This window comes from Orcinus orca, chromosome 14, assembly GCF_937001465.1.
Source record: "Orcinus orca chromosome 14, mOrcOrc1.1, whole genome shotgun sequence".
Classification (NCBI taxonomy): domain Eukaryota; kingdom Metazoa; phylum Chordata; class Mammalia; order Artiodactyla; family Delphinidae; genus Orcinus; species Orcinus orca.
The window spans coordinates 89,943,931-89,971,845 of NC_064572.1; the positions used below are offsets into that span (position 1 = coordinate 89,943,931).

A 27,915-nucleotide genomic window follows, 5' to 3' on the forward strand; every position below is an offset into this window, starting at 1 on the left:
AGTCTGTGGTGAATTAATATTATACCACTTCACAGACGGTGTAAGAACTCTCGATATACCCCTCTCTCTCCCATTCCCGTCCTTTGTGTTACCACTGTCATACATTTTATTTCCACATTTGTTAATAATCCCACAATGCAATGTATTTTTGTTTGAAACAGGCATATGTCTTTTAAAGAATTCAAGAACCGAAGGGGGGAAAACCTTTTATGTTCAGCCACACAGTCACCACCTGGGGCGTTCTTCACTACTTCCTGAACTGAGTTTCCATCTGGTACCATCTTCCTTCAGGCTGAAGAACTTCCTTTAGCATTTCTTGTTCTGTGGGTCTTCTGGGAATGGATTCTCTTAGTTTTAATTAATCTAAAATGGCTTGATTTTGCCTTCATTTTTCAAAGGCTATTTTTGGTGTATACAGAATTCTAGATCGACAGGGTTTTTTCTTTTTTACCACTTAAGATGGTTTACATTGTTCCTGTTGAGAACTTGCCTCTCATCCCTGTTTCCCTGTGTGCAATGCATCCTTTTCCCCTTCCACCTTCCTTCCAGGGTTTTCTTGTCACCTTGGTCTCCAGCGATTTGCCTACAATAAAAATAGGTGTGGCTTCCCTCGTGTATATCCTGCTTGGAGTTCATTGAAAATCCTGGATCTCTGGGTTGATACTGTTAATTCAATTTGAAACAATTGCAACTATTACATTTTCGAATATACGTATTCCCACCTCGCCCTCTGGCCTCTGTCCTTCTGAGACCACACCTGCACTTGTGCTGGCCCATGGGCTCTAGCCCACTGGTCCCCAAGGCACTGCTCCTCCGTTTTTCAGGACTTTCACCCTGTGCTTCAGTTTCCATAGTGTGCTGACCTGTGTTCAGAGTTACTGATCACTTCTCCAGTGTTCAAATGTCAAGCTCTCCCACTGATATTTCCATGTCAGAGATTGTACTTGTCATTTCTAGAATTTCCACTTAGTTCTTTAATTAGAGTTTCCATTTCTTTGTTGGAATTCACCACCTGCAATTTGCCCATTAAAATCCTTTCTTTCCTTTCTTGTATTTACAATAACTGTTTTAAATCCGTCGTCTGCTAATTCCAACATCTGTGTCATGTCTGAGTCGGCTGACTGCTTTTTCTCCTGGGATGGGCCACAGTTTCTTGTTTTTCCACATGCCTGGTGATGTTCGCTGTTACGCTGGGCGGCGGGCGGGGGGCAGGATGGGGGGCTGTCTTGCTGAGAGTGTGGATTATGTTGCCTTCCTTTAAAGGAAGGTGGGGTTTCATTCTGGCAGGCAGTGGATTCACCTGTGGCTCACCCTTATCCTACTGAGATCTGGACTAGGCGTCTTAGGGCAAGTCTCGCGTGGCCCTTAGAGCCCAGCCCCTAAGGCGTGGTCTTCCTGAATGCCCCGGCGGTTGAGCAAGGGCTCCCTGACTCTCCTGGGTCAGCACGGGGCCTCCGGCATCTCTGTCGCCTGCTTCCTGCCAGGCCTGCGGGATCTGGCCTTCTCTGTCCAGGAACCTCCTCGCTCGTCTTGCATTCTGTGGAGTCCAGAGGCCCCAGCAGCCCCAGGGTTTGGTCTCTGCCTCCCGAGAGCATTTCTTCTGTCTGGGCTCCAGCTCCCGGAGCTGCAGTTTGGGCAGCGCCCCGCGCCCCCAGGCAGAGCGCGAGGGTGCACGTGGGGCTCACTTCTGATGGCCTCTTCTTGCAAGAAGCGTGGCCTTGGGCCATCTGTTGGCCAATGTCTGGAAGCAGTTGTTTCATGTATTTTGTCAAGTTTCACAGTTTTTTAAACAGCACAAGAGTATGAGATCCACTGTGTGTCATGGCCAGAACTGGTAGAAAAAGTGACTTTTAAGTTCACATAAAAACCCAACAGTGATGATGATTATGTCAAATAAAAGTGCTAAACAAAGTAGAAAGGTAATCTCTGTTGGTCTGTTTTAGGGATCTACATGAAATTCCTATTAATATATATTCCTTTACATTAATAGTATAAATATGAACCTGATTCTGGTAATTACACACTCAGAGGTGAGAATACTAATTGATTAGTAACTGCACTATTTTTCACCAAGATCTGAAAACTATTTTCACTATTACTGTGAAATGCTATCATAAAAATTACTGTGACCAATTCCACACTGAGTTTCTTTACATAACTTGCAAAATAGAAAAAATGAGCATAAAAATTTGAAATATGTATAATTGTTTTGAAAAAAGATGCATCACCTGCAGTACACGCCAGGTGCTGAAGTTGACCACGGATCCTGCTGACTGGGGACCAGGTCCAGGGCTCTGAGGGGCCAGCAAGACCACCGTGCAGTCGGCATCCCCTAGAGAGCCAAGGGCCGCCCACCTCTGCCTGTCCAGCCTCCCAGCACCCAGCTCCAGGCCTAGACACAGCTGGCCCTCAGTGTGGTGAAAAACGGGTCAGGTCCACAGTCAAGCCCGGGTAGGGGTGACCCCACTGAGAGTAGTGACACCGACCACCACTAGAGGACAGCAACAGTCTACAAATGAGTTCTCCAAGGTCTTGAGGTGAAAACCAAACTTTTACATAGTCTTGCACGACCTCCCCTTTCCCTATTACCATATGTAAACATTTATATTTTTAGCCTATTTTATTATAAGAATTGCTGTTTTAAAATAAAAGTTAATTTAAGGGTCACTGAGGAAAGAACGGCGAAGCTGGGGCACACACCCATCACCGCAGCAGGCACCCTGCCACCCCGTCCCCTGACAAGCTCTGCGGTGCCGGCAACGAGTAGTGAAATCAGCCTTAACTCCGCTATAAGAAGACGAGGCAGCAGCCCTCACACACCGACTCTTTCTTTATGAATGTAGTCTTTTTCTTTCTTTTAGAATTAACCTTCTAATTTTTATCAAAGTGGTACCTACCACATGGTTGAGAACTACTCCCCTACCCAGCCCCCAGTCCTATTCCCAAGAGGGAATGACTCCTAGGTCTTCAGCTCTATCTTCTAGCAGGTATACGCTTTCCTCCAAAAAACTGGCTTCTATTTTGATTTCCCAATTTATGAATTTTAAACATTACCTACAGAAGTCCCTTTTCCCAACTTATGAATATAGCTGGTCCCAGCATTACTTTTAATTCCCTTATTATCTTTGTACCTCAGAATATTCAGCTTCTCAGATGAGGGTCTCACGCCACCTGTCCTCATCCCCCTTCCCGCTGCTAAAGTATGTTATCTGTGCTTTTACTTTACTTTCGTACTGTCAAAATTGTAACATTGATATTTTACTGGGTAACCACAAATAAGCCTTCTTTGTCAAAATGCTAATCCTAACACTGGAATATCAATAAACACCCAGATAATGTCTGTGTTTTTCACTGAAGAGGCAAGCTATTACCTTTGTTATCTCCTGGCATTTCCAACTGGCTCTTCTCCCTCCCTCCTTTACCACAACACCTGTAAACTCTCCACCACACTGGGCCCTCCTCTGGCCCTGCCCGCACCCCCAGGGCCCTCCCCTGCATCCTTGCCGAGGAGGCTCTCTCAGCAAGCAGTGCAGCTGGGCACCTTTTCTGGACTGCATCTCCATTTCCAGCATCCAACATCTTTCTCTTTTCCGGGTTACTCCCTTGTTTTTCTGGAGTGTATCCTCAATTAACTTTCTAAAAACAGGTGTGTGACAAATACATTTTCTAGGTCCTCATCTGTTTAAAAGTAGCTTTCTTTACCAGGATACTTGAAAGTTTGGGTGAGTTAGAATTACATGTTGAAAACTACTTCCACTTAGAACGTTCCACTTTCTTTTAGCTGCTAGTGATGGTTTCTGAGAAGACTGATGCGTTTCTATTTCCTTCTTCTTTTTCTTTTCTTCTAAACGCTGTAGGATAGTCTCCGTATCTACCGTGACCTGATGACCCCATGACGTATCTGGATGTGAGTATCTCTTCATTCTTCTCGCCGGTCATTTAGTGGGAGGGTCAGTCATGAGACGGTGTCCTCTGCTCAGGGAAGCTCCTGCTTTTCACCCCTTTCTTAAGAACGCTTTCTCCCCTCTTTCTGGAATTCCAATAGCTGGGTTTAGGACCTCCTACTGTTTCTTCTGGCTTTTCTGTCACATTTCCTTCTGTCCTTCTTCATATATTTCCTGCACGATTTCCTCACACTTTATCTTCTAGCCCTTCACTGACTTTATTTTCAACTTCAGAAATTACCTTTTTAATTTTGAAGAGCTCTGTAGTCCTTTTCCTTTTATTCCTCATTCCTTTTCCATAACACACTTTAACTTCTAAATGCTGCATCTTCTCAAATACCTTGGACGTTATTATTATTATTTTTTTAATACTTCTTCTGATCATCATGTAATCTGTTCTGTGGAATGAATTACAGAAACCTCAGCTACAGCTAGAGTCAGGCCAGGCCTGTCAGGGAGGTCCCACGTCCGCCACGCACCGCAATTACCCCAAACAGGAAGGGGCCTCGCCTACATCTCAGACAGGAAGGGGCCTCTACTCACTGTGCAGCAGGAGGAAGGAACCTTCCCTCCACCCCCAACAGCCCGGCCGATCAGAGTCCGGCACAGACAGCCAACAGGAAGCCTCGGTACTTTGGACCCCCAACTCCCCCAGTGGACTCTGGCTATCACAGCCCCCCCTGACTCCCCCTTTTTCCTAGAAAAGCAAGATCCCCCTCCTTGTTTTCCACATTTCCTGTGGTCCACCGAAGTTTGCATTTCCCTAATTGCAATTCCTCTGCTATTCCTGAATGAACCCGCCTCTCCTGGTGAGATAACTGGACATATTATATTATAAAAGTTGACAGTTTCTTCCAGAGTAATTTTCCCTATTTCTTCTCGTTGGTCTTCTCTTCAGAGCTGAGGGCCTCTCAAAAGTCTGAGGAACCTCGGTTCACACTGGAGAGTGTGTATAAGATGCTGTGGGGAGCTCGGAAGGGCTCGTCTGCTGACGAGCACAGCTTTACAGTTGTTGGTGGAGACCAGTGTCTGGTGGGGACCCCTGTGCTAAGGACCAGAGGCTTCCGGGAATAACCCCGAGTCCCTGGCTGCTATCAGATGTCCTGCCGGGGGGCCGGGTGTTCCGTGCGCTACCGCTGCGCCTTCTCCATCTCCGTAGGCTGGGCACCTGAGCCAGCGGCCCCCTGGCCGTCACGGAGCCCTCGGCCCCCACCTGCTGCACGGTGAGGCCAGGGCAGGACGTTCGAAAGCCTTTCAGAAGCCAAGTCCTTCTCAGGATGGATTGCTGAGCAAAAGCCACCTCCGTTTTGGAGGAAAGGCAGTCACGAGGGAAAGCCCCTTGCGGGGGTGGGCGCAGTGAGACATGCTGGGCTGGCCTGGGGGCTCCGTCCAGCCTCTGCTTCAGCTGCCTTGGTTTTCACGCCAGCAGCTGCCGGGGCTCCCCGCTCCGCCTCCACCTGCTGGGTGGCCTCGGCCAGGGCCTCAGCCTCTGCCTGCCTTGGTTTCCTTGCTCCCAGTGCGGGCACGGCAGCCCCTGCCCAGGAGCCGCTGCAGGGACAGATGAGGTGCGGGTGGGGCCTCCACGGGAGCTCGGAGCAGCCTGTGGCCCTGGCTGCACGCGAGGCGGGTGACCACAGCTCGGGTCATGGTCACTTGTCAGCCCCCGAACACCCACGGGGGTGTCCCACGCAGGCCCCAGAGCAGCTGCTGGGGCGTGGCGGCCGTGCTCCCGCAGCTGGCCCCGGGATCCTGACCGGGAGGGGCTCAGGCCTCCACTCGCGTCACCCAGAGGCAGGCGGCCAGGCCTCCCTGGATCCGGCCTCGAGCGGCCAGCTTGGCTGGGCGGCCACGGTGGGTATCTCCCCGGCCTGGGGGCCAGGATCCCGTCTTTCAGGAAATAGACTCAGAAGAAAGGCAAAGAGAAGAGCCTCAAGGGAAACAGTCTTTACAGCAGAAATACTCACAACAGAAACAACTTTAAAACAACCTCCTGTTTAGGAAGACGGAAGGATCAGAAGCCCTGATTACCGACGAGCTGAACGGGGCCCGGGGCACAGGAGCAAGCGGCCTGGAGCGCCTGCGGCCATCCCGGGCGCCCTGGAGAGCCCGCCGCCAGCAGCGCTCGGGCGGAGAGGAGCCAGTGGCAGGGGGGCTATTTTCATTTCACTGAAATCACCCTTCAGTTACTTCCGAATTTACGTGGCCTCCTAAGTCGCCTGCTCAAAACTAACTCAACAAAGCTGCCTGCCTGTGGGAGCGGCCGCCGGTCGAGCCTTGCGGCCCTTTCGGCCTCTGAGCCCCCGTCACGCCCGCAGCTGGCGGGGCTCGTGGGGCCTCGGGACCCTGCTGAACACGGCTCTCCAGGGGCCGCAGCTGAGGCGTTGCCCCGGCCGGCGCGGGGCTGGCGGGGCGGCTCCAGGGCCGAGCGGGTGAGGCTGCCCCGCCTGGCGGGCTCAGAGGACGCACCGCGCCACAGGGACACAGGTCGGGCGCTGGGGCGACTCACGAACTGAAGGCCTGCAGGTGCTTGATGCCCGTCTGGATGGCCTTCTGCGAGCAGGCCATGGTGGCCTCGTGGTCCCGGGCCACGTAGGTGAAGTGGGTCAGCCGCGTCAGGGTCTGCAGCTCCACGAAGGGGTCCGACCAGCTGCACTCCAAGGCCATCTTCACCAGCTGCCGGTGGCGGGGGAGACGGGCGTCTGTGAGTGCGGGGGGGGGGGGGGCGTCTCTGCTGCCAGCTCACGGCTGACATCACACGGATGGGTCCAGTGGTCACCCGGCCTAGGCCGAGTCACCTGCAAGGCTGAGGCTCCAGCTGCCAACTGCGGCCAAGCCTGGGTGGGGCTGGTGGGTTGAGGACAAATGTCCCAGTGTCCACACTGCGTTCCTGCCACATGGGCAGCCCTGCCCTCTGAGGAGCCAGGAGACCAGACTCAGGGGCCCTGAGGGGACCGCTCGGCTCTGTTGGGAGCGCTGTGCAGAGAACACGGCAGGGCCGCTGGCCACCTGGGGCTCCTTGTCTCGACAGCACAATTCGAATAAGCACCTCGAGTTGGGGAGCCTTGTCGGGGCACAGCCCCTGGAATGCCTACCAGGCGCCTAGTGACACCTGCGTGGGCCAAGGGGGAGGAAGGTGACTTCTGGGGGGACGTGACACCTGTGGGGTGAGGGAGCGACAGCTACCTGAGCCAAGGGGGGCACCGTGAAGTCCATGAGGCCCAGCCCGTTGCAGGAGTGCATCTCCAGAGCAACGAGGACTCCGGTCACCGAGTTGATGCCCTCGTTGGCGCTCTGGTGGGAAGGAAGTGCAGAGGGCCCGTCAGCCCCGGGGCTGGAGAATCTGGACTACTCGGGAAGTGACCCTGTGAAACATCAGCTCTGCGGCAACGATCGGAGCTGTTTGTGTAAGTGTTTGTCTCCGAGCTACCTCTTCACGTAATAAAGAGGAGTAGGCGCTGCAGCCCCCAAGGTGGCCCGGAGGCTGGCTGAGCCGGCCAGAGGTGGAGGGCAGGTGGCCAGGCACAGCGGTGGCCCTCTGCCTGGAGGCCCCTCCCTTGGTCCTGCTCCAACCCGGTGCTCACTCCCGGCAGGCTCAGATGCCCCTCCCTGATGGTCCCTGCCTTGCCAGCCTCACTTCCCACCTGAGCCACGCGTCCTGGCTCCAGCTGGGGCCCCAGGGAACCTCCCACTGGCCTCCATCCACGGCCCACGTCTGCAGGAGGAGAAGCCGTGGGGCTGGCCCTGCCCCCTCCCCTCTGGGTCCCTGCATCCTCACCCCGACGGCCTTGCGTTCACAGCTCAGGTGGCCCGTGGGGCCCTGCCAGGGAGGTGTCCCCCTGTGGCCTAGATGCACCTCCAGATAAAGCCACAGCGAGGTGTCACCGAGGGTGGACAGCGCCCCCAGAGGCCCAGCGGCTCTTGGTGGACAGTTAGAACCGTGGCCAGTCGGCTGGAGGAACGAGGGGATGTTCCAGCGGCCAGGCAGGCAGAGGAGGCCTCACGCCCCATCTCTCGGGGGTCGGCCTGGGCAAGGACGGACCCTCCTGAAGGGAAGCACCCCTTCCGCAGCCCCGCCGCCCCGTCCCCCAGGCTGCTCGCCCTCGGGTGGGGAAGACTTCAGTGGGGACGCCCCCCGGCTGGCACCTGCTCGTCCGTGCCCAGGCGCGGCCCGATCTGCTGCCACAGCAGCTGCTTGGCCTTCACCCACGTGGCGATGAGCTGCTGCCGGATGCTGACGGGCACCGCCTCCTCAGGCACCGTCCCGTTGGTCAGGTTCAGGGCGAACTCGCAGACCTGAAACAGAGGTGTCCTTGCTCATGACACCTGAATCCAAACAGGGGACCCGAGCCAAGACCCAAAGCTGCAAAAACAAGCAGACCCGGTGCTGGGTCCAGAAGGGACGGTGGCCCGAACACGCCCTAGTCCTGGGGCTGAGGCACAGCCTCAGCAGGAAGGAGGCGCCGCTCCCGGCCACCCCTGGGGCAGCCGCAGACTCTGCGCCTCCCTCAGACTCACTACGGAACTCATCTTCGCTCACGTTTACTAGGAATGGGTGAGGGGTCATCCGTGCCTGTCAGCACCCATCAACATCCCTCCTCCTCGACTGGGAAGACCGCCACACAGTCCACGTCCCCGGGAGACGCAATCAGGGCACAAACAACCCCCCTCGGTCACCGTGGAACCGCCCGTATCCCCGGCCTGTGCATCTTTCCTTTGGTGTTGCGGCTTTCCTGTTCTGAACTGGCACTGGTCCTATTTTTCTGGCCTTATGTCCACCTTTTTCTGAGCTCTGGGACTTGCAGGGACGTCCCCACCACTGACACCCAGGTGTTCTCGTCTTGTTTCCTTGCTCTTAGAGAAAGCGTGTCCCCCCACCCCACGCCCCATTTCTGGGCAGCTGAGAATGCCTGCAGCTTCCTTCCTGAACTGCTCTCCCACTGACGCCTGCACTGCCCGGGGTCTGCCACTCCCCCGGCTCCGATCCCACCCTCGGGCGCGGCACCTCCACTGCGGTCCTGACTTCAGAGGCGGCCTCAGGGTCTAGCGGCGTATGAAGTGGGTTTGAGCGTGTGTGTCTTCTAGACTTCTCTGGCGTCAGGGCTGGGATCCAGGCGATGATCAGGCCTCGTGCCAGGGTGCTGCAGAGCGTCGCCAGCAGCGCCAAGTCTCTGGAAGAGAAGCATGTCCGGGCCAGGCCATCCCAGGGAGGAAGCCATGGTGACAGGACTGCCTGCGGTGAAGGCTCGTCCTCCACCAGGCCGCCTTCACGCCTGGAAGACACCTGTGCCGTGTGGGCTGGACTCCTCAGGGAGTCCTGCGGGGCCTGGACAGAAAGGCCCACCTGGCCACCGTGCCCACTGCCAGGCCGTCCAGCAGGCCCTCCACTGGGCGACAGATGGAGCGGGCTTGGACCAGAACCTCCCTGCTTCTTCCTGAAACGTCTCAGCACCAAAACATTTAAAACCATCAAAAGGGGTCCGAGCTGTGTCTACGACAGAGACACGGACACCCGCCTAGAAAGAGAGGTGCTCCCGCAACCCCTACGGTCCTGGGGACCCTGCCCGGGCCTCGCGCCCAGAGGAGAGGTGAGGGCACTGGCAGGCCATCCTCCATGGCTGCTCCGTCCTATTCGCGGTGTAAAAATCCCCATGTGCACATGTAGCTGCGTCCTGACTCACTGAAGCCTTTCTGCTTCGGGATCTGGCGGAAAACTTTAAAGCTGAGTGTTTAGACTAAATGCCCAAGCAGCAGAGAACACAAAGAGGGCTTCACACAGTCACCCTCATTAGGCGAAGGTCTGGCCTGACTTGACGCTTTCACACTTCCAACTTCGGGTAGTGAAAACATCGGTCTCTCATGAGTTCACACCACCTGGATATGAAAACTCCCGGACACTGATTTCCAACCCGCCCCAAATCAGACCAAGGTCGGTTTCCACCCCTGTTCCTACGAGGCTTGGGCCTCGCCAACCTCCCTCAGAATCGCACTGTTTGCAACAAGAGTGTGACAGGCCGGGAAGCTGCGTGGCAGTGGTGCTGCTGGGAATCCGTGTACGGGCCCGAGGGCGTCTGAGCACCTCATCGATCCCCACACGGTGCCCTGAGCCTTAGAGAGGGTGAGTATCTTGCTCGGGGTGCACGGCCAGTACACAGAGGCCCTGTCACTGCTACGCACTAGGTGAGGGTGGCCCCGCACGTCCCACCCCACAGCTCCCGGCCCGATCCCAGGGTCTCTGGCAGGGGCAGGATGGGGCCCTCCTGGGAAGCCAGGATGCACACAGCGACTGGCAGCCTCACCCACCCGCTGTGGCCCATGGCCTTGACGATGCCCAGGAGGTGGTACAAGGCGTCCACGAGCTCCCTCTGGCGCCCGGCCGTGATGAGGTGCTGGTTGTGATTCAGGACGTAGACCACGGCGTTCTGCACGAGCCACGCCTCCTGTATCATCTGCCCAATGTCGGCCGAGCGCAGCCAGCTGTTCATGGTGTACTGCGACAGGCCCTCTATCCAGGTCCTACAGAAGGCGTGCGTCAGGCTCTCCCCGGGATTAAGACCCTTCCCAAAGCGGCAGGAAGACACCAGTGTGAAGCCATCCCTAGAGCCCAGGGGTCAGAAAGTTGCCCTGCTGGGGGCTGCCCGCCACTCCCGCTGAAGGACCCAGCCTGCCCATCTCCTCCCACCTCCACCCCATCCGCCTGGCTCTCCCATCTCCCTGCTGGACGCCCCTCGCCCTGCCCCTCCCTGGCCGAGGACGGACCCCTGGCCGAGGCTTGCAGGCCGCCAGTCCAGCTCTGCACCTGCCTGTGCCCAGTCTCCCCGGCCCATCACACGCAGGCTGCCCTCCTCCGTCCACATGGGCGCGTGGGACCTGCTGGCCTCAGACCAGCGCCTGGCAAGCCCTTTCTCTAAAGGGCCAGACAGTTAGTACCCTGGGCTTCGACAGCTGCATGGAGTCTCTGTTGTGTGTTTCTCGCTATTTAACTTCACAAACTTAAAAGCCATCAAAACCACTGTTAGCTCGTGGGCTGTACAAAAGCAGTGGTCAGGTGTGGCCTGGGCCCTCCCCCAGGCGTGGGGAGCCCGGCCCAGACAGAAGCGGCGGCGGCCCCTGGGGAAGGCCGCGGGCTGCGCTCTCACAGGCGACTTAAAACACCAGGACAAACCCCATCTGCGCAAAATCAGGGCCCTCCTCCCTGTGCCTCTCGTGGGCAGAGGGAGTCCGGCGGCATCCCCAACCCCCCCACAGCAGGCGGGTGTGCGGGCCCGTCCACTGGGTGCGACAAACAGGAGAGTGGCCCCTGTCCGCATTCAGCGGGAAGCAGCCAACAGCCTCGGCTCCTGCGACACCGCAACGCGGACTCTCACTCACCACCGCGTTCACCTCTCGAATATTTAATTTTAGATGAAACAATGGCTAAAAACTGTGGTTGTTTCCACAGCACCTCGATTTCATGATTAAACCGCACTTGGCATCTCACGTGGGCAAGTCTCTGGGGGTTCCCTGTGGACCCTCTTTCCATGCACATACTTCCCGGGACAGTTTCCCATGGCCAGCCCCGACTACCGCTTCCCTCCGCAGACACCAACTCCCTCACATCTCGTTTCCACCAATAACGAGGAAGACTAACCACAGCGAACAACGACGTGAGCTAGTGAGCCGTGCTGGACAGCCGGCCACTTCCCTCACATGTCTGGGCGCGGCCCACGTCCCAGCCTGTGCCCCCAGGCCACACATGAGCGGTGCCAGGTGCATAGGACGCGCCCCCGCGGCTCCCCTACCGGTACGAGATCCACTCGGCGTTGTCCTCTGGGGACTCGGGTATGTAGCCCACCGGGTGCTGACTCAGGTCCTCGGGGGGCATGGGACGGTCATTTAGCTGCACGCCCTCTGATCGCAGCAGGTGGACGGTGGCCTGCAGAGGAAGTGAGTGGAGTGGAGGAGAGGTCCCGGGAGCACAGACCCAGCGCAATGCCCCCAGGGCCTTCCCAGCCCCTGGGTCCTCCCTGCCTGCAGCGACACTTCCCCCACCCCACGCCGTTGCTTCACCCATACACGCTGCATCTCAGAGAGAGACCGGCTCCTTTCGAGAGCACAGCCTGAGCCCCCAGGGACACAAACGTCCCCTTGTCACACCACAGGCGTCCACGGCAACCCAGTCCCCGTCCCTCCACGGCTGTGCACGGAAGCCCTGCAGGCTGACAGGACCAAGGACAGGGGGCAAGTGGCCTTGCCTGCCTCCCGGGGGTGATGCCGGCTCCATCCCTGGCTCCGCGGTCACCTGCCCCCAGCTCTCAGCATGGCCTGGCCCTCAGGAGGCACTCAGCAAACCCTCACTGAACGAGCCGGGGAGTTCTGTCCAGGTTACCCCATCGACCCCCAAAATAAACAACCTCGAGTGGCCCCAAGAATCCCGAAGTTACAAAGTATCACCAAAATCACCACCACGTGCAGGTGCAGGGATGCCAGTGCCAGCTTAGACCCAGCTCAGCCACCTGGCTGACGCTGGGGTCTCTGCATGCTCACTGCAGGGGGCGGGAGCGACCCCAGGTCAGGGCTGAGGGGGGTGGTCGCCAGCAGCCTTCAGCGGCCTCTGAGGGGCTGAGATGAGAACACACGCTCCTCCCTTACAATGGGTTCAAAGTGCTTTTGAAGCTATCCCCATGCAGAGGGCACTCCCAAATCCAGTAACCATCAGCCTGCGGTACCTACGTCACCGTGGATTCACAGTTCAAACATTACTTCTAAGGAAAATTAACATCTACACCCCTCACGATACATTCTGATTTATCTCTTTCTCCCAGAAAAACTCCCAAGAACCCAGGAAAACTTCCCTAAAGGACAGGCTCCTTCGGGAGCAGGGCTGGGGTATAGGGCCACGTCCGTGCAGAGGCAGGTGACACGGGGGCCGAGGGGCCGTGGGCAGGGACGCACCTCAGCGTTGATGAACCCCACCTCCGCGAACTCGCGCAGCAGGCTGGGGGACACCGGCCTATGCAGGGTGGCGTCTGACTGGCCCGAGGAGTCCTGCTCCGCGCCGTCCCCGCCCTTCTTCTTCTTCCCTGGAATCAGCAGAGCGGCAGGATGCTCAGAACCCGAACAGCCTTTCAGGGAACGCGGCGCAGCCCCGGGTGCGGCGGCGGGGTCTCTGCGAGGTGGCACTGTGCCCAGGAGGGGCTGGCAGAAACCTCCCAAGCGCAGGGGCCCCACGGGGTGGCGAGGTGTCCCCAAAGCCAGCTTGGCCATGGCCAGTCTCCCACCGATTCCCTGACAGCTGGGCTCTTGGTTCTGTTTGCGCTGTTCTGCCCCTCGAGAGGCCCCGGCCCCGCCCCCAACACCCAGGCCCCGGGCCTCCTGGGACTGCCTGCAGGTCCCCCCATCCTCACCGTCCGCAAGACCAACCTATTCCAGAGACCTGCAGGCCGGACTCGTGCGGACCCAGCGCTGACGGGGGAGCCGGCCCAGGCCCACGCTCTGCCCGCAGGCCCCCGCCTGCAGCCCTGGGTCCCCTCGCTGAGCCCCGCGGGCCCCGCAGCAACCCCAGGTCGCCTGGGGAGATCCCGCCAGTGCGGGCGCCCAGGCGTGGCCCCGGGGCCTACCTCGCCTGAGCCTCGCCTGCCGCTCCACCTTGCCGACGTCATACGCGAGGCAGAAGCGGCTGGCCGTCCGGCACACATCCCACACGCCCTGCTTCCGGGCCACCTTGGCCAGCTCAGCCCAGATCTGTACCCTGCACAGGTGCACGATGAGCTCTCTGCTCGGGAGGACCGGCGCAGGGCTCCTGCCACGAGCCCAATGGACGCCCCAGCCTGGACGCGAGGCGACGGGCAGACCCGCGGGGGTTCTGCCCGGGGCCAGGCGAGGGGGCGGGCAGCGGTCCAGTGCCCCCGCCGCGACGACCCAGGAGCCCCCGCACGCCCCCCGGCCACCGCCCACTCACCTCTCCTTGGCGTTCCGGCCCTGCAGGCGCTGCACGTGCCCCGCGGCCTCGTCCACGCTGAGGGAGTGGTGCCGTGCCTTCGCGTACAGGTAGGTGAAGCGGCCCCGCTTTTCCCCGGTGGAAACTGAGGGTGGACAGCGGGACGGGGCAGTGACGCGGCGGGTCCCGGGTCAGGGCACGTTCCCGCAACCCCAGCGCGCAGGACTCTGGACGGGTGTGGTGGCGCCTCCCGGGCGTCTTTTGACGTTTTCATGAAGATTAGGTCCCGCTAGCTGTGCCTTTGTAGGGGAGGGGCGCCGGGCACCAGGGGCAGCTGGTGCACAGAACGACCCCCTCTGCACCCGCCGGGCCGGCCCCAAGAGCCTCCACCCGCGCCCAGCACAGTGGTGGCCTCTGTCCCCACGGCCCCCCACCTTCAGGAGCCGACTGGCGGGGACCCCGCGGAAGGCCCCCGCCTGGCCAGGTACTCCTGTCCGGCCCCTCGCCGAGTGAAACGCACCAAGAGAGCCCGAGCGTGTCCGGGGCGGCTGCCCACTGGGCCCGTGCCCCTCACACCCAGCAGGACAAGAAGGAAGCATGGGGTGGCACTGCCACGCCCCGGACGGGGTGACAACAGGACCTGGTGACGTGCGGCGGCCACAGAGACAGCACAAGGTCCGTGGCCCACCGAGGCCAAGGGTCACATCCTAGAGCCATCCCCCAGTCCACATCCCAGATCCACCACACTGGCCACCGTGGGCTCCCTCCGCGGCTCCTATCTGCAGACGGCAGGGGCTGCCCGGCTGAAGGCTGCCGGGGGAGCCAACATTAAGGGAGCCCTGGGCGACCTCAGGCGGGACTCTGAGAGGAAGGGCGCCGGGGTGCTCCAGAGCCGGGCGCTAATCTGCCATCTGCAAGGGTTCGATACACTTGGGGGTAATGCAGAGAAGCCCGGGACCCCCATCCTCGGGGGGGACGGTGGCATGGGGGCAGTGCCCCCTAAAGTATACGAGGAAGCCCTGAGCCCCAGAACTCCAGAATGTGGCCTTGTTTGGAGATGGGTCTTGCCAGGAGAAATCAAGTTAAAGTGAGGCCGTTAGGGTTAGGGTGGCCAATCAATTACGACGGGTGTCCTTAAAGGGGAGACTGGACACAGAGAGAAACGGGTGCAGAGGCAGGCCAGCCGTGTGGGCCCCGGAGACAGGCCCAGGCGGCCCCTCCCTCCAGCCCCCGGTCTCAGGCTTCGGGCCTCCAGGCTGTGTGAGCCTCCCCCCTCGCCACGGGAGGTGCTCTGTCGCGCAGAGTGGGGACAGGAGGCTGCACACCGGCACCTGAGGCCCGTATGGGCGGAGCTCGAGGGCGGGTGGGTCAGGCGTGTGTGTGCTGCTGAGAGAGCCTGCGCACCTTTGGCCTCGTTCTCACTGTCGAGCACGATCTGGAAGGTGTCAGGGGCCAGGGCCAGGCCCGCGGCCACCAGCAGCGCCCGCTTCTTGTGCACACTGTCCTCCGGCATCGCTTTCTTTGCCTGCGAAGGGTAGATGGCGTGATGAGCACCCGCGTCGTCCAGAGCAGCTCCGCTGCCCGTCTCTGCTGAGCGCTCCTGGCCCGACGGGGCCCCGCCCTGGGCACCTGCCCTCCCCAGGCGCAGAGGCCCCAGGGCCCAGGTCCGGGGGGCGGGGCGCACCTGCTCAATGGCCAAGGTGGCCTTGTCCTCGGTGCGCCTGGGGACCTGGCACGGCGTGGCGCAGAGGTGCAGGCGGTTGAGGGCCATCCTGAGCGTGTCCTGGTAGAGGCCCAGGGTGTCCAGGAGCATGGCCTTCCTCAGGTGCCCCATGGCAGGCTCCAGCCGGTCCGCACCCTCCTCAATGTACGCCATCTCCATGTGCACTTGGCAACGGAACAGGACCATGAGGCTGCGGGGACAGACAGCATTGCAAGAGCCCGGCGGGGGTGTCGCGGGACACCCCTGGTGCCTGGTTTTCCAGCCCCGCCTTCTGCCCTTCGTTACCCCAAGGACCCACGGAGGACCAAGAGGTGGTCCCTGCAGACCACAGGAGACCTCGGAGCCCACTGGCGCACCAGGGCCAAGGAGCGGCAGCTGGGCCCAGCCGGGCTCCACGCTACAGAGAACGGCTGCGGCACGAAAGCCAGGTGGCGGGCTCAGCAAACGCGGGGCGCCCGACGCTGCGTCTCGTCCAGCACCCCGGGAGGCTCCTGGCGTGGCCAAGCAGGTGCATTTAGCACAACCGAAGCCCAGGCTTTGTCTCAGCGGATGGGCCGTCTCGGCTCTGCTCTGAGTTCTCTCCATCTCATCGGCCGAAGCACACACACCCCTGCTCAGAACGCCTCTCGTGGACCCGTGGCCCTGCCTGGCCGTTTGCTCCTGCTGCTGCCTCTGCTGGAGCCTCCTGGGCTGGGCGGGGCTGGAGACGGCCGTGTCTAAGCTGGTAACACAGTCTCCTCAAAGCCTTTCATCCACAGCACGCAGAGCCCCATGCCACAGCCTCCACCCTGGACGCGAGCATCAGAAAAGCCAACAAATTTGGTCGAATTAAAGTTCTAGGAGACCCACGAGCTGACCCTCAGCCACGGCAAGGCATCAGCGTCACACGCTAGGCCTGTGACCTCAGGGAAGAGGACGCAGTGCCCAAGGCGCCTGGAGGCTGGCGCTCCGCTGCTCGGGGGCCGGGAGTGGCGGGCAGGAGAGGGCACCTGGTTGATGCCAAGGGTGAGGTCTGCGCTCCCGTCAGGGAAGCAGGTTCCACGGACTCTGCCCGGAAGCCTGGACAGCAGCCAGTAATAGGCCACTTTCTTCTGTGTTGAGGCAGCGGAAAAGGAGGCCCACAGAATGGGAGCTGGACCAGCACCGAACTGTGTGCTCTGGGCAGCCTGACCCTGAATCCATAATGCGAGACTCATCCAGGGCTGGACCACGCGAGGAGCCATCTGAGGCAAGCTGACACCACAGAGAGAGGGCTACACAGAGGCCCAGCCCTGGTCAGGAGCAACCCGGCAGGCGGAGAGGGCTACACAGAGGCACAGCCCTGGTCAGGGACAACCCGGCAGGCGGAGAGGGCTACACAGAGGAACAGCCAGCTTCAGGAACAACCTGGCAGGCGGAGAGGGCTACACAGAGGCACAGCCCTGGTCAGGAGCAACCCGGTAGGCGGAGAGGGCTACACAGCGGAACAGCCAGCGTCAGGAACAACCTGGTAAACCATTGGCTCAAGGAAGCCACAGAGATGATGGTGAGTAAGCACAGCAGGCTCGAATGAGAGACTCCGTCCCTGTCAAAACAGGATGAATGGGACCAGATGAAAAGGATTAGAAATGAGTAATTTTCAGAGTTCCTTCTGCTTCCAACTGTGATCAAGTCTCTGCCACGAGTATCCACCGTGAAGCTGGACCAAACACAGCACTGGGTCTGAGCAGCACAAGCCTGGGGTCCCTGGAGGCGGGAACTCAGGAAGGAGCCCGCACCCTGCCTGGAGACAGTGTCCCGTGGCATCGCGGGCAGAGCACTGGGCCCAGAACCAGGGCACCTGCCGTCCACAGGGAGGGTCTCTGCTCTGGGCTGGGAAGGCTGCTCCAGGCTGGAGAAGAGGAGCCGGGTACCAGAGCAGCTGTTGCAGGCCTGCCCACCAGAGAGGAGAGAGCTGGGTATCCCTCACTCACACCCCGGATGTCAGCCGAGCCCACGGAGATCGCGGGTGCAACCGGGCTAGAGGTTGAGCCCCACTGAGACAGGCTGGAAGACACTGTAACCTTCCAGAGATATGGCCAACAAAACAAGAAGCCAGCTCTCAACCGGTAACTGAAGTACCCAAGAGAACAAAAAGCAACACTCTCTTTAAAAAGATCACAGAATCCACAGACTCCACAGTGCACCAACCACAACATTCGGTACACAATAAAAAACTACTGGACATGCAAGGAAACAGGAAAAGGTAACCCACAGTCAGAACGTAAGAGGGGCCAGATGCTGGGTTTTTATCAGAAACTACGAAGGCCAGAAGAAAATGAAACAACCTCTTCAAAGGGTTTAAAGAAAAAAAAATCTGTAAACCCAGAATCCAGCAACTGGTGAAAATAATCTTCAAAGATGAAGGTGAGGTGAAGTCATTTTCAGATCAACAAAAGCCAAAAGAATTCATCACCAGCAGTCATGCATTACAAGAAAAAAATAAAGGAAGTTCCTCAGGCTGAAATAACAGCAGAAAGAAACTTGGATCTGAGGGTAAGAAAGAAGAGCGAGCCTGTGGGATTGACAAAGAAGTGGGCAAATATAAGAGACTATTGATTTTCTCTGTAATTTTCTTTAAAAAACCACTGGCTGCTAAAAGCAAAACAATGAACTGTAAGATGAGGCCCATAACACATTGAGAAGTAAAAGACATGCCAACAACCACACAAAGTGGGGTAGATGAAGGGAAATGCGTGAGGTTTTCCCTTTGCCGGGTGGGAAGCACCACCTCACACAGACTTGGCTAAGGAGGATGTGCACTGTTAGCCCTACAGCAATCCCCCCCACCCCAAGGGTACAGTGGACAAAAAAGCTGATAGAGGAAGTAAATCCAATGGTAAAAAATTCAATTAACCTCAAAGAAGGCAGGGAAAGAGCAGCAGCAGAACAGAAGGGACAACTGGAAACAAATGATGAGATTGTAGACAAGTTCAAAGCTACACTAAACGCAAAGAGACTAAACACTCCAGTTAAAAGGCAGAGATTATCATACTAGACAGAAAGAAGTGAGGCCAAACTACATGCTATTAAAAGCTGTGTTCTACACTTTAAATTGGAAGATCCACAGAGGATGAGAATTGAAAGGATGGAAAAAGAAATGCTTCAGACGGGCCCAGATGGTTTCACTGGATTCTATCAAACATTTAAGGAAGAAAACACCAAGATTGCACAAACTCCTTCAGAAAGCAGAGGAGGAAGAATCCTTCCCACCTTCCCAATTCATTTAATAAATTCAGCATGACCTTGATGTCAAAACCTGACAAAGACATTACAAAAGAAGAAAATCACAGGCCAACGTCCTCATGAACCTACACGTAAAAATCCTTAACAACACGCTGACATATGTCAGGACCATGCAGAGAATGCAAGGTTGGTTCACCACTCAAAGTTCAATCAGCATAATTCACCACATTAAAGAACAAAAGAGAAAAGTCACAGACCTTTTAATAGATGCAGAAGAAACATTTGACGGCACTCAACACCCACCCATGATTAAAAAACAACACAACGAAGGGACATTAACAATGTTTGTATTCTATTGTGTGCAATTATATCTCAATAAAGTTAATCAGAAAAAGAACTGTCAGAGGAAAAGAGGGCAACTAGAAGACATTATTTTTAAAAATCAGGCAAATATGAAAATAAACTAAAAGGATATTTTGGAAGAAATAGTCATTAAAATTTAAAAACATAGGCTAAAGAAAGGAAGGAAAATTAGAGAATTTGTAAAATAAAAGAGTACTAATGGCCTGGAGGAAATCTGTCAGAATTCAGCGTGTCACACATGGGGGGTGGGGCCATGAGTGTGGAAGGTTCGCTGGGGGCGGGGGGGGGGGGGGGGGTTGGTAGCTGGGCTAGGAGCCTGTCATACATCCCCATGGGATTCCAGAAGGAGAAACTATTTTCAAAATGGGTAAAAATCCCAGATTTGAAGAGAGATGCACCTCTTCACAGCCAAGACCCCCAGGTGCCGGCAGGAAATGAACCATACCGGAGACCCTGGGGACCCCCCTTGCCCACCCTCAGGCTGACAACCAGGCCCCTGGCTCCCCTGCCGAGACCCCTGTTCCGAGGGCTCAAGTAGGCGACGAAACCCAACCCTAATTAATCACAGGAGCAGACGGGGCAGGGCAGCTCTCCCCACCGCCCCTCCCTGCGGCTACAGCCCCTCCTGGGTGACCCCCCACAGCTCCTCTCTGCCCACACATCAAGTCCCCGTCTCCCAGACCCCTTGTCTGCCAGGGACCAACTGCAGCATCCCCATGGGCTGCGACCCCCAGCCGGGGGGCCTCACTGACTCACCGCCCACTCCACCTTCCCTCCTGCGCCTGTGCCCACAGGCCCAGTGCCCTGCCATCCCCCTGCCATGCAGCCCAGGACCCTCCTGACAAAGCCTATCTCCTCAGCCCCTCTCGACCTCAGATGGTTGCTGCCCGGGTGCCCCCCAGCCTCCCCCCTGCAAGGCCCTGCCCCCCGCACTCCAGACACACCTCCCCCACGGCCTGCCGGCCTCTCAAGCTGGCCCTTCTGCGGGGAGCCGTGGAGTCCTGCTGCCCTTCCTGCCCACTTTTTTGGGAAAATGAGTTGGACTTCGTCCTTACCCCAAGGGTCTCCCGCCCGCTTGTCTCCCCCCGGGGGGAGAGCCCAGGACCGCCACCTGTCCACCTTCTCCAGGACCTCCGCGATGCTGGCCAGCGACTTCCGCAGATGGTGCCGCAGGTCGTGCTGCAGCAGCGGGAGGCAGGTGTTCCACTGCGTGGCGCACACCACGTGGATGACCCGCGGGTCGCCCAGGCGCACAGCTCGCTGGAGCACCACGTCCAGTCTCTGTACTATATTCAGCTGGGTCTGCACAAAGGACAGTGGCCCATGTGTGAGGCTGGGGGCAAACGCGCAGCACAGGGCGAGCCAGGGCAGCCCCGGCCGACCCTGAGCCCAGGAGGCCGCGGGGGGGCCCGGGCCCACAGTCTGAGTCTGTCCGTGGAAACGGCCTGCGTGATTTTCTCTAGAAGGGCCTGGCTCGGTCGAGACCCTGCCTTAGAACGGGCTCTGCGCCCTCTGGGTGCGTCTCTCCTCTGTGAGCCCATCTGAGCGAGGCTGCTGATCTCCTGGCCCTGTACATTTATGGGGCCCACGCCCAGTGACGTCCACTACCCAGTGAACAGCTCCTCCAGTCCGTGCCCCACACGCCCTGCCCAGCAGACAGGCGCTGGCCGGCCTCAGCCTGTGCAAGGGGCCTCACCAGCTCCATGCCTCCCTCAGCGCCCACTAGGGCTGCCTTGGCGCCTAAGCTCAGCCATGTCCATGGGCCCTGGCTTCTGGCACCTGGGGGCCTCCCCTTGTGCTGCTCCCAAGCCACAGGGACCAGCACAGGCTTGGGGTTCAGACCCTGTGACTCCTGCCTGCCAAGATGTGTCCATCAAAGCCTCATTGAACCGGTGCCCCTGAAGGGCCCCTGGCCCGAGGTCCGAGGCCGACAAAGGCAGAGGGACACAGCCCTGCAGTCTCTGCGCCACCACCAGCCAGCACCAGCACGCGGTCAACAGGTAGCCCACGACCTCCCTCGAGAAGATCAACGCCGGCAGGGGCAGCCACCTGGGCAAGTCCAAAGGGAACACGCACATCCCCCAGGTGGCCTCGAACTCGCAGAGCCCCGGCCCAGCTGATCGTCCCCTGGCAGAGCTCACGGCACCGACGCTGCCTCTCCTGCTCCAGAGGGGCAGCACAGCCCGGCTCCAGGGCTCCAGAGAGGGTCCCAGGAGCTGAGCCAGGGGGCGGACACCTGGGCCCCAAAGAAATGCCAGCCGCCATCACTCTGTTTCAGGGTATTTTGGTTCCCTTTTTCCAACTGCAGGATTCTTATTAAAGAACATAAATGATCGCTGGATTCCTTTTCGGGCGGTGGCTGCTGGACCAGCTCTGACTGCATTACATAGGACGCTGAGCTCACATGGTCTGTCACTTTGCCACCGTGTTCACCAGGCTGCCATGCGCCAACTCCTCAGAGAGACAGCTGCCTCCTCAGTAAATACCAGTGGAATATTCTAGACAAGTCAGGGATTTCCAAAGGGGGCAGCGAGGGAGGAACGCTCGTGCGGGTCCTCTGGACCTGCCCTCCACCCTCCCCGAGGTCCCCCCTCCCCCATCCCGTGATGACCTCACCACTTCACTGGAGCCCCTCTGTTTCCCAAGCCCAGCGAGGCCGACAGCCCCGCACTAGAGCCGGGGCAACGTGTGCCTTCCTGGACCTGAGTCAGGATGGCAAAGTGCTCTCATGGGGACTCAGCGATCACCAATGGCAAGTGTTATCAGTGTGCTGGGGTGGGCCACTCCACACAGGCCGCAGGAGGGCTTGGCCAGAGGATGGTCCCACCCCAGCCCCTGGCCCAGAGAATGGGCTGCATGAACCCAGACGTCTGCCAGGCCAAGGTGGCCCTGGGAGCCGTGGGGGGTCCAGCTCCGTGCCGCAGAGGAGGACGGCAGCCGGCCTCGGCAGCTGGGGGCCACCCAGGCCCCTGGAGCTCCTACCAGAGAGGCCACAGTCACGGGTGGGAAACCAGGGCACAGGGGCTGGCCCGTGCCTGTCAGGTCTCCCCCCCAAACCTGGCACCAGTCAAATCACAGGGTCCAGGGAACCTGCACAACAGTTCAGCATCTGCTGCGGCTCCCAGTCGAGGACTTACCTCCACAGCCTCTCGGGTGTAGATTTTCATTTTATTTGCAAGTCTTTCAGCTTCCAATTCATACTCCAGGCATTCGATTTCAATTAGCTCCCCGGGATCCTGCGGGGCACAGGAGTTGCTGTGTAAGATGGAGAGTTTTAACGAAAGCGATCACACACATTCACTAACTTCAAAGACCATTTAAAAATATGACTCGTGTACTAGGTAGAAATTCAACAAATAAAAATTAGATGATACAAATATATATAAGAAAAACTTCAAATGTTTCCAAAAGATGCAAAGATTTGAATGAGAAAGCTAGAAAAAAATTGTTTTTCACCTTTGATAGTTAATTTCACTGGACACAGAACTTTTAAATAACTACACCAACTTCAGACAAACGCTCTGTTATGAAACTTGGCCGATTTCTTTCATTGAATCCCTGCCGGGTTTGGACGGGGCGTCCTGCTGGAGGCGGCGGGGTGGCGGGGGCCTGGGATTTGCTGGGTGGGTGGCTGACACACACTTTACTTTTACAAACTGCTCAGCTGTTTTCCCAAGGGGTTGCCGTTTCCCATCCCACTCCTGGCCATCTGGGACGGTCAGTCTCCGGCTTAGCCGTCTACTAGGTGTGTGCTTGTGAGATAATAGCTCACAAAGTTTCCTCTTATTGTTTTCTCTTAACGTTTTCCCCAGAAGTTTTATCATTTTAACTCACGTTTTGGTTTATGATGCATTTTGAGTTGATTTCTGTCCACGGTATGAAGTGCAGGCCGATGCTCACGTTCTCGCACATGGTTGTTTCCTTGTCCGGTACCATTTGTGGATGAGATGCTCTGTCACCCATCGGAAGCCTCTGCACCTCATGCAAGCTGGAGGCCCCGCGCTTGTAGGTCTCCTTCTGGACCCTGTCCTGTCCCTCAGTCTCTGTGAGTCTCCATGTCAAAGCCACCCTGTCTCAACCATGGAGACTTTATATCAGGTCGTGCTCGTCTTCTGACATCGTTCTGCTTTTTCAAAGCTGCTTTTAGCTATTCTAGATCTTTTGCATTTCCACATAAATTTTATACTCAGCTTGCCAATTTTTGAAACACTGCTGCCGGGACTTTGATTGAATCGCATTGAATGTACAGTTCAATCTGGAGAAAACTGACATCTTAACAATATTGAGTCTTTTGATCCATGTTGTTATCTTTGCTTTAAATAGCCAATTATCTTTTCAAGAGATTTACAGATTTTTCCGTCTCTGTGTGACTCATGCGGCTCCCCTTGCTGGTCCTCCTCACTATTTGTGTGGATCCAGATTTCCGCCTGGCATCATTTTCCTTCTGCTTGAAAAAGTCCTTTAAAATTTCTTGTAGTGTAAGTCAGACTCTTTCAGATTTTGTATATTTTAATAAATACTTATTTTGCCCCTGATTTTCAAAGATATTTTCTCTGAGTGTAGATTTTTTAGGTTGATAGTTTTTTTGGTTTTGTTTTTTTATTCTTTTTCGGTACGCGGGCCTCTCACTGTTCTGGCCTCTCCCGTTGTGGAGCACAGGCTCCGGACGCGCAGGCTCAGCGGCCATGGCTCACGGGCCCAGCTGCTCTGTGGCATGTGGGATCTTCCCGGACCGTGGCATGAACCCGTGTCCCCTGCATCGGCAGGCAGACTCTCAACCACTGCGCCACCAGGGAAGCCCGGTTGATAGTTATTTTTAATTTTATTTTAATATTTTAAGGATGTTGATCTTATGTCTTTTGACTTGTATTATTTCCTACAAAAAGTTTGCTGTCATTCTTCTCTCTGTTCCTCAGTACATAATTTCCTGCTCTTTACAGACGATTAAATTTAGAATTTTGAGCCGTTATTTCTTAAAATATTTTTTTTCTGTCCCCTTCTTTCTCTATTCTTCAGGGACTCTGATTACATATACATTAGAGTCTGCTTCAAGTCGTCCCAAGCTCACTGATGTTCCCTATATCCTCCTTAGTGTTTCTCCTTTCTGTCTCATTTTAGATAGTTTGCATTACTATACCTTCGAAAGTCTGCTAATGTTTTTTTCTGAAATGTCTACTCTGCTTTATTTTTATGTAAAAATTTTAATTTAGGTATAATTGACAAATAAAATTGTATATATTTAAAGAGTAAAGTGTAAAAGCATAGACATTGTGCAATGATTCCCATAATCAAATGAATTAATACATCCATCACCTCACATTGTTATTGTTTTGTTTTCTTTTTGGTGAGAATGCTTAAGATCTTTCTTACCAAATTTCAAGTATACGCTACAAAATTCTGAACTGTAGTCACCAAACTGTACATTAGATCCGCAAAACGTATTCGTCTTAAAGCTAAAAGTCTGTCCCCTCTGATCAGCACCTCCCCACTTCCTGCGCCCCCGGGCCCTGGCAACCCCCAGGCTGTTGTGTTTCTCTGTCCGGCTTCTTTCAGGGAGCATGTTAACCCACACTGTCACAAATGGCAGGATGGCCTTTCTCCTCGCTGAGTAACACTGCATTACACACACACACACACACACACACACACACACACACTTTTCTTTATCCATTCATCCATCAACTGACACCTAGGTTGTTTCCACATCTTGCTTTTGTGAATAATGCTGCAGTGAACATGGGGGTGTACGTATCTCTTTGAGATCCTGATCTCATTTCCTTTGGACATACAAACAGAAGTGTGATTGCTAAATCATATAGTAGTTCTATTTTTAATTTTTTAAAGAACTTCCCTACTGTTTTCCATAATAGCTGTATCAATTTACATTCCCAACAACAGAACACAAGGGTTCCCTTTTCTCCACATCCTCACCAACACTTGTTATCTCATCTTTTTGATAACAGCCATTCAAACAGGTGTGGGGTGATACTCACTGAGGTTTTGATTTTATCTCCCTGATGATGTTGAGCACCTTCTCATGTACGATTTGAGTATCTTCTTTGGAAAAATCTATTCAGGTCCTTAGCCCATGTTTCCCATTGGATGATGATGATTTCCTACTGATGTATGAGTTCCCTATATATTTTAGATATTAAACCCTTATCAGATACATGGTTTGCAAATATTTTTCTCCTATACCATAGGTTGCCTTTTCATTGTGTTGTTTCCTTTGCTGTGCAGACACTTTTTAGTTTGATGTAGTCCTACTTGTTTACTTTTGCTTTTGTTGTCATATTCAAAAAATCATTGCCCAGAACAATGTCAATAAGTTTTTGCCCTATGTATTCATATAGGAGTTTTACGATTTCAGGTCTTAAAGTCTGTAATCCATTTAATTTTTGTGAGTAGTGTAAGGTACGGGTCCAGTTTCATTCATCTGCATGTGGCCAGTTCTCCCAGCACCGTTTATTTAAGAGGCTGTCCTTTCCCCACAGCGTTTTCTTGTTGCCCTTGTCAAAGATTAGTTGACATTATGTGTGTGGCCTTATTTCTGGGCTCTCAATTCTGTTCCATTGGTCTGTGTGTCTATTTTCATACCAGTACCATATGTTTTGATTACTATAGCTTTGTGGTATAGTTGGAAATAAGGAAGTGTGATGCCTCCAGTTTTGTTCTTCTTTCTCAAGAGTGCTTTGGCTCTTCCGTGGTTCCGTACAATTTTTTTTTTCTATTTCTTGAGAAATGCCATTGGAATTGCAATAAGGATTGCATTGAATCTGTAGGTGATTTTGGGTAGTATAGACATTTTAACAATTTTCATTCTTGCAATCCAGGAACATGGGATATTTTTCCATTCTTTGTGTCTTCTTCAATTTCTTTCATCAATGTCTTCTAGTTTTCAGTGCACAAGTCTTTCAATTCTTTGGTTAAATGTATTCTTAAGTCTTTTACTGTTTTTGATGCTATTGTAAATGGAATTGTTTTCATAATTTCTCTGTCAGATAGTTCATTTTTAGTGAACAGAAACATAACCAATTTTTGGATGATGATTTTGAATCCTGCAACTTAACTGAATTTGCTCATTAGTTCTAATGGTTTTTGGTGGGGTCTTTAGAGTTTTCTCTGTATAAACAGGTTATGCCAAATGCAAACAGAGACACATTTACTTTTTCCTTTCTGATTTGGATGACCTTTATATCTTTTTCTTGTCTGACTGTTGTGGCTAGAACTTCCAGTACTATGTTGCACAGAAGTGGCAAGAGTGGGAACCCTTGTTTTATTCTTGGTATTAGAAGAAAAGCTTTTATTCTTTCACCATTGAATATAATGTTAGCTGTGGGCTTGTCATATGTGGTCTTTGTTATGTGCAGGTACATTCCTTCTATACCTAATTTGTTGAGCGTTTTTATCATGACAGGATGTTGAATTTTGTCAAATGCTTTTCCTGCATCTATTAAGATGATCGTATATTTACCCTTCATTCTGTTAACGTGATATATCACATTTATTGATTTGCCTACGTTAAACCATCCTTTCAACCTCAGGATAAATCTCACTGATCATGGTGTTTGATCTTTACAATGTTCTGCTGAATTCAGTTTGCTAGTATTTTGTTGAGGATTTTTGCATCTGTGCTCATCTGGGATATTGGCCTGTAATTTTCTTTTCTTATAGTGCCTTTGTCTGGTTTGGTATCAGGGTAATGCTCACCCTGTAAACTGAATTGGGGAGTGTTCCTTTCTCTTCAATTTTTTGGAAGAATTTTTGAAGGATTAGCATTAGTTCTTCTTCAGATGTTTGGTAGAATTCACCAGTGAAGTCATCTTGTCCTTGTTTGGAGATTTTTTGATTACTGATACAACCTCCTTACTCACTGGTCTATTCAGATTTTCTATTTCTCCATGATTCAGCCTTGGTAGGTTGTATGCTTCTGGGAATTTATCCATTTCTTATAGGTTACCCATCTTCCTGGCATATAATTGTTCACAGTAGTCTCTATGATCCTTTGTATTTCTGTGTTATCAGTTGTAATGTCTCCTCTTTCATTTCTGATTCTGAGTCTTCTCTTTTTTTCCTAGTCTAGCTGTTTGTCAATTTTGTTTTTTTTTTCAAAAAACCAGCTGTCAGTTTCAATGATCTTTTCTATTTGTTTTCTGGTCTCTATTTCATTTGTTTTTTGCTCTGATCTTTGTTATTTCCTTCCTTCTGCTAACTTTGGGCTTTGTTCTGTTTTTTTGTTTTTTGTTTTTAGTTCCTTGAGGTATAAATATAGGTCATTTATTTGAAATCTTTCTTTTTTCTTATTGTAGGTGTTTTTGGCTATGAACTTCCCTCTTAGGACTGCTTTTGCTATATTCTATAAGTTTTGGTATGTTGTATTTCCATTGTCCTATGTTTCAAAATCTTTTTTTCCCTTTTGATTTTTTCTTTGTTCAGGAGTATGTTGTTTAATTTCCATACTTTTGTGAATTTCTAGCTTTCCTCCTGTTGCTGATTTCTGGTTTCACACCACTGTGGTCAGAAAATCATCTTAAATTTGTTGAGACTTGTTTCATGATCTAACACAGGGGTCCCCAACCCTCGGTCCGTGGACCAGTACCAGTCCACAGCCTGTTAGGAACCAGGCCGCACAGCTGGAGGTGAGCGGCAGGCAAGCGAGCAAAGTGTCACCTGCCGCTCCCCAGCACTCGCATTACCACCTGAACAACCCCCACCCACCATCTGTGGAAGAACTGTCTTCCTTGAAACTGGTCCCTGGTGCCCAA

At 54.6% G+C, this 27,915-nt stretch overlaps 1 protein-coding gene across 1 annotated transcript in view; it reads right to left on the reverse strand.

Moving 5' to 3' along the window:
• CFAP46 (cilia and flagella associated protein 46) overlaps positions 1–27,915 on the reverse strand; it is an 89,269-nt gene that overhangs the window by 51,660 nt on the left and 9,694 nt on the right. The window contains exons 10-22 of the mRNA XM_049697026.1: positions 22,288–22,386; positions 20,262–20,452; positions 15,545–15,773; positions 15,265–15,385; positions 13,882–14,005; positions 13,541–13,671; positions 12,876–13,003; positions 11,723–11,856; positions 10,245–10,457; positions 8,947–9,112; positions 8,088–8,237; positions 7,128–7,235; positions 6,451–6,617 (exon numbers count right to left, since the gene is read on the reverse strand). Of these exons, the coding sequence (XP_049552983.1) occupies positions 6,451–6,617; positions 7,128–7,235; positions 8,088–8,237; positions 8,947–9,112; positions 10,245–10,457; positions 11,723–11,856; positions 12,876–13,003; positions 13,541–13,671; positions 13,882–14,005; positions 15,265–15,385; positions 15,545–15,773; positions 20,262–20,452; positions 22,288–22,386 (1,961 nt within the window). The remainder of the gene's footprint in view (positions 1–6,450; positions 6,618–7,127; positions 7,236–8,087; positions 8,238–8,946; positions 9,113–10,244; positions 10,458–11,722; positions 11,857–12,875; positions 13,004–13,540; positions 13,672–13,881; positions 14,006–15,264; positions 15,386–15,544; positions 15,774–20,261; positions 20,453–22,287; positions 22,387–27,915) is intronic.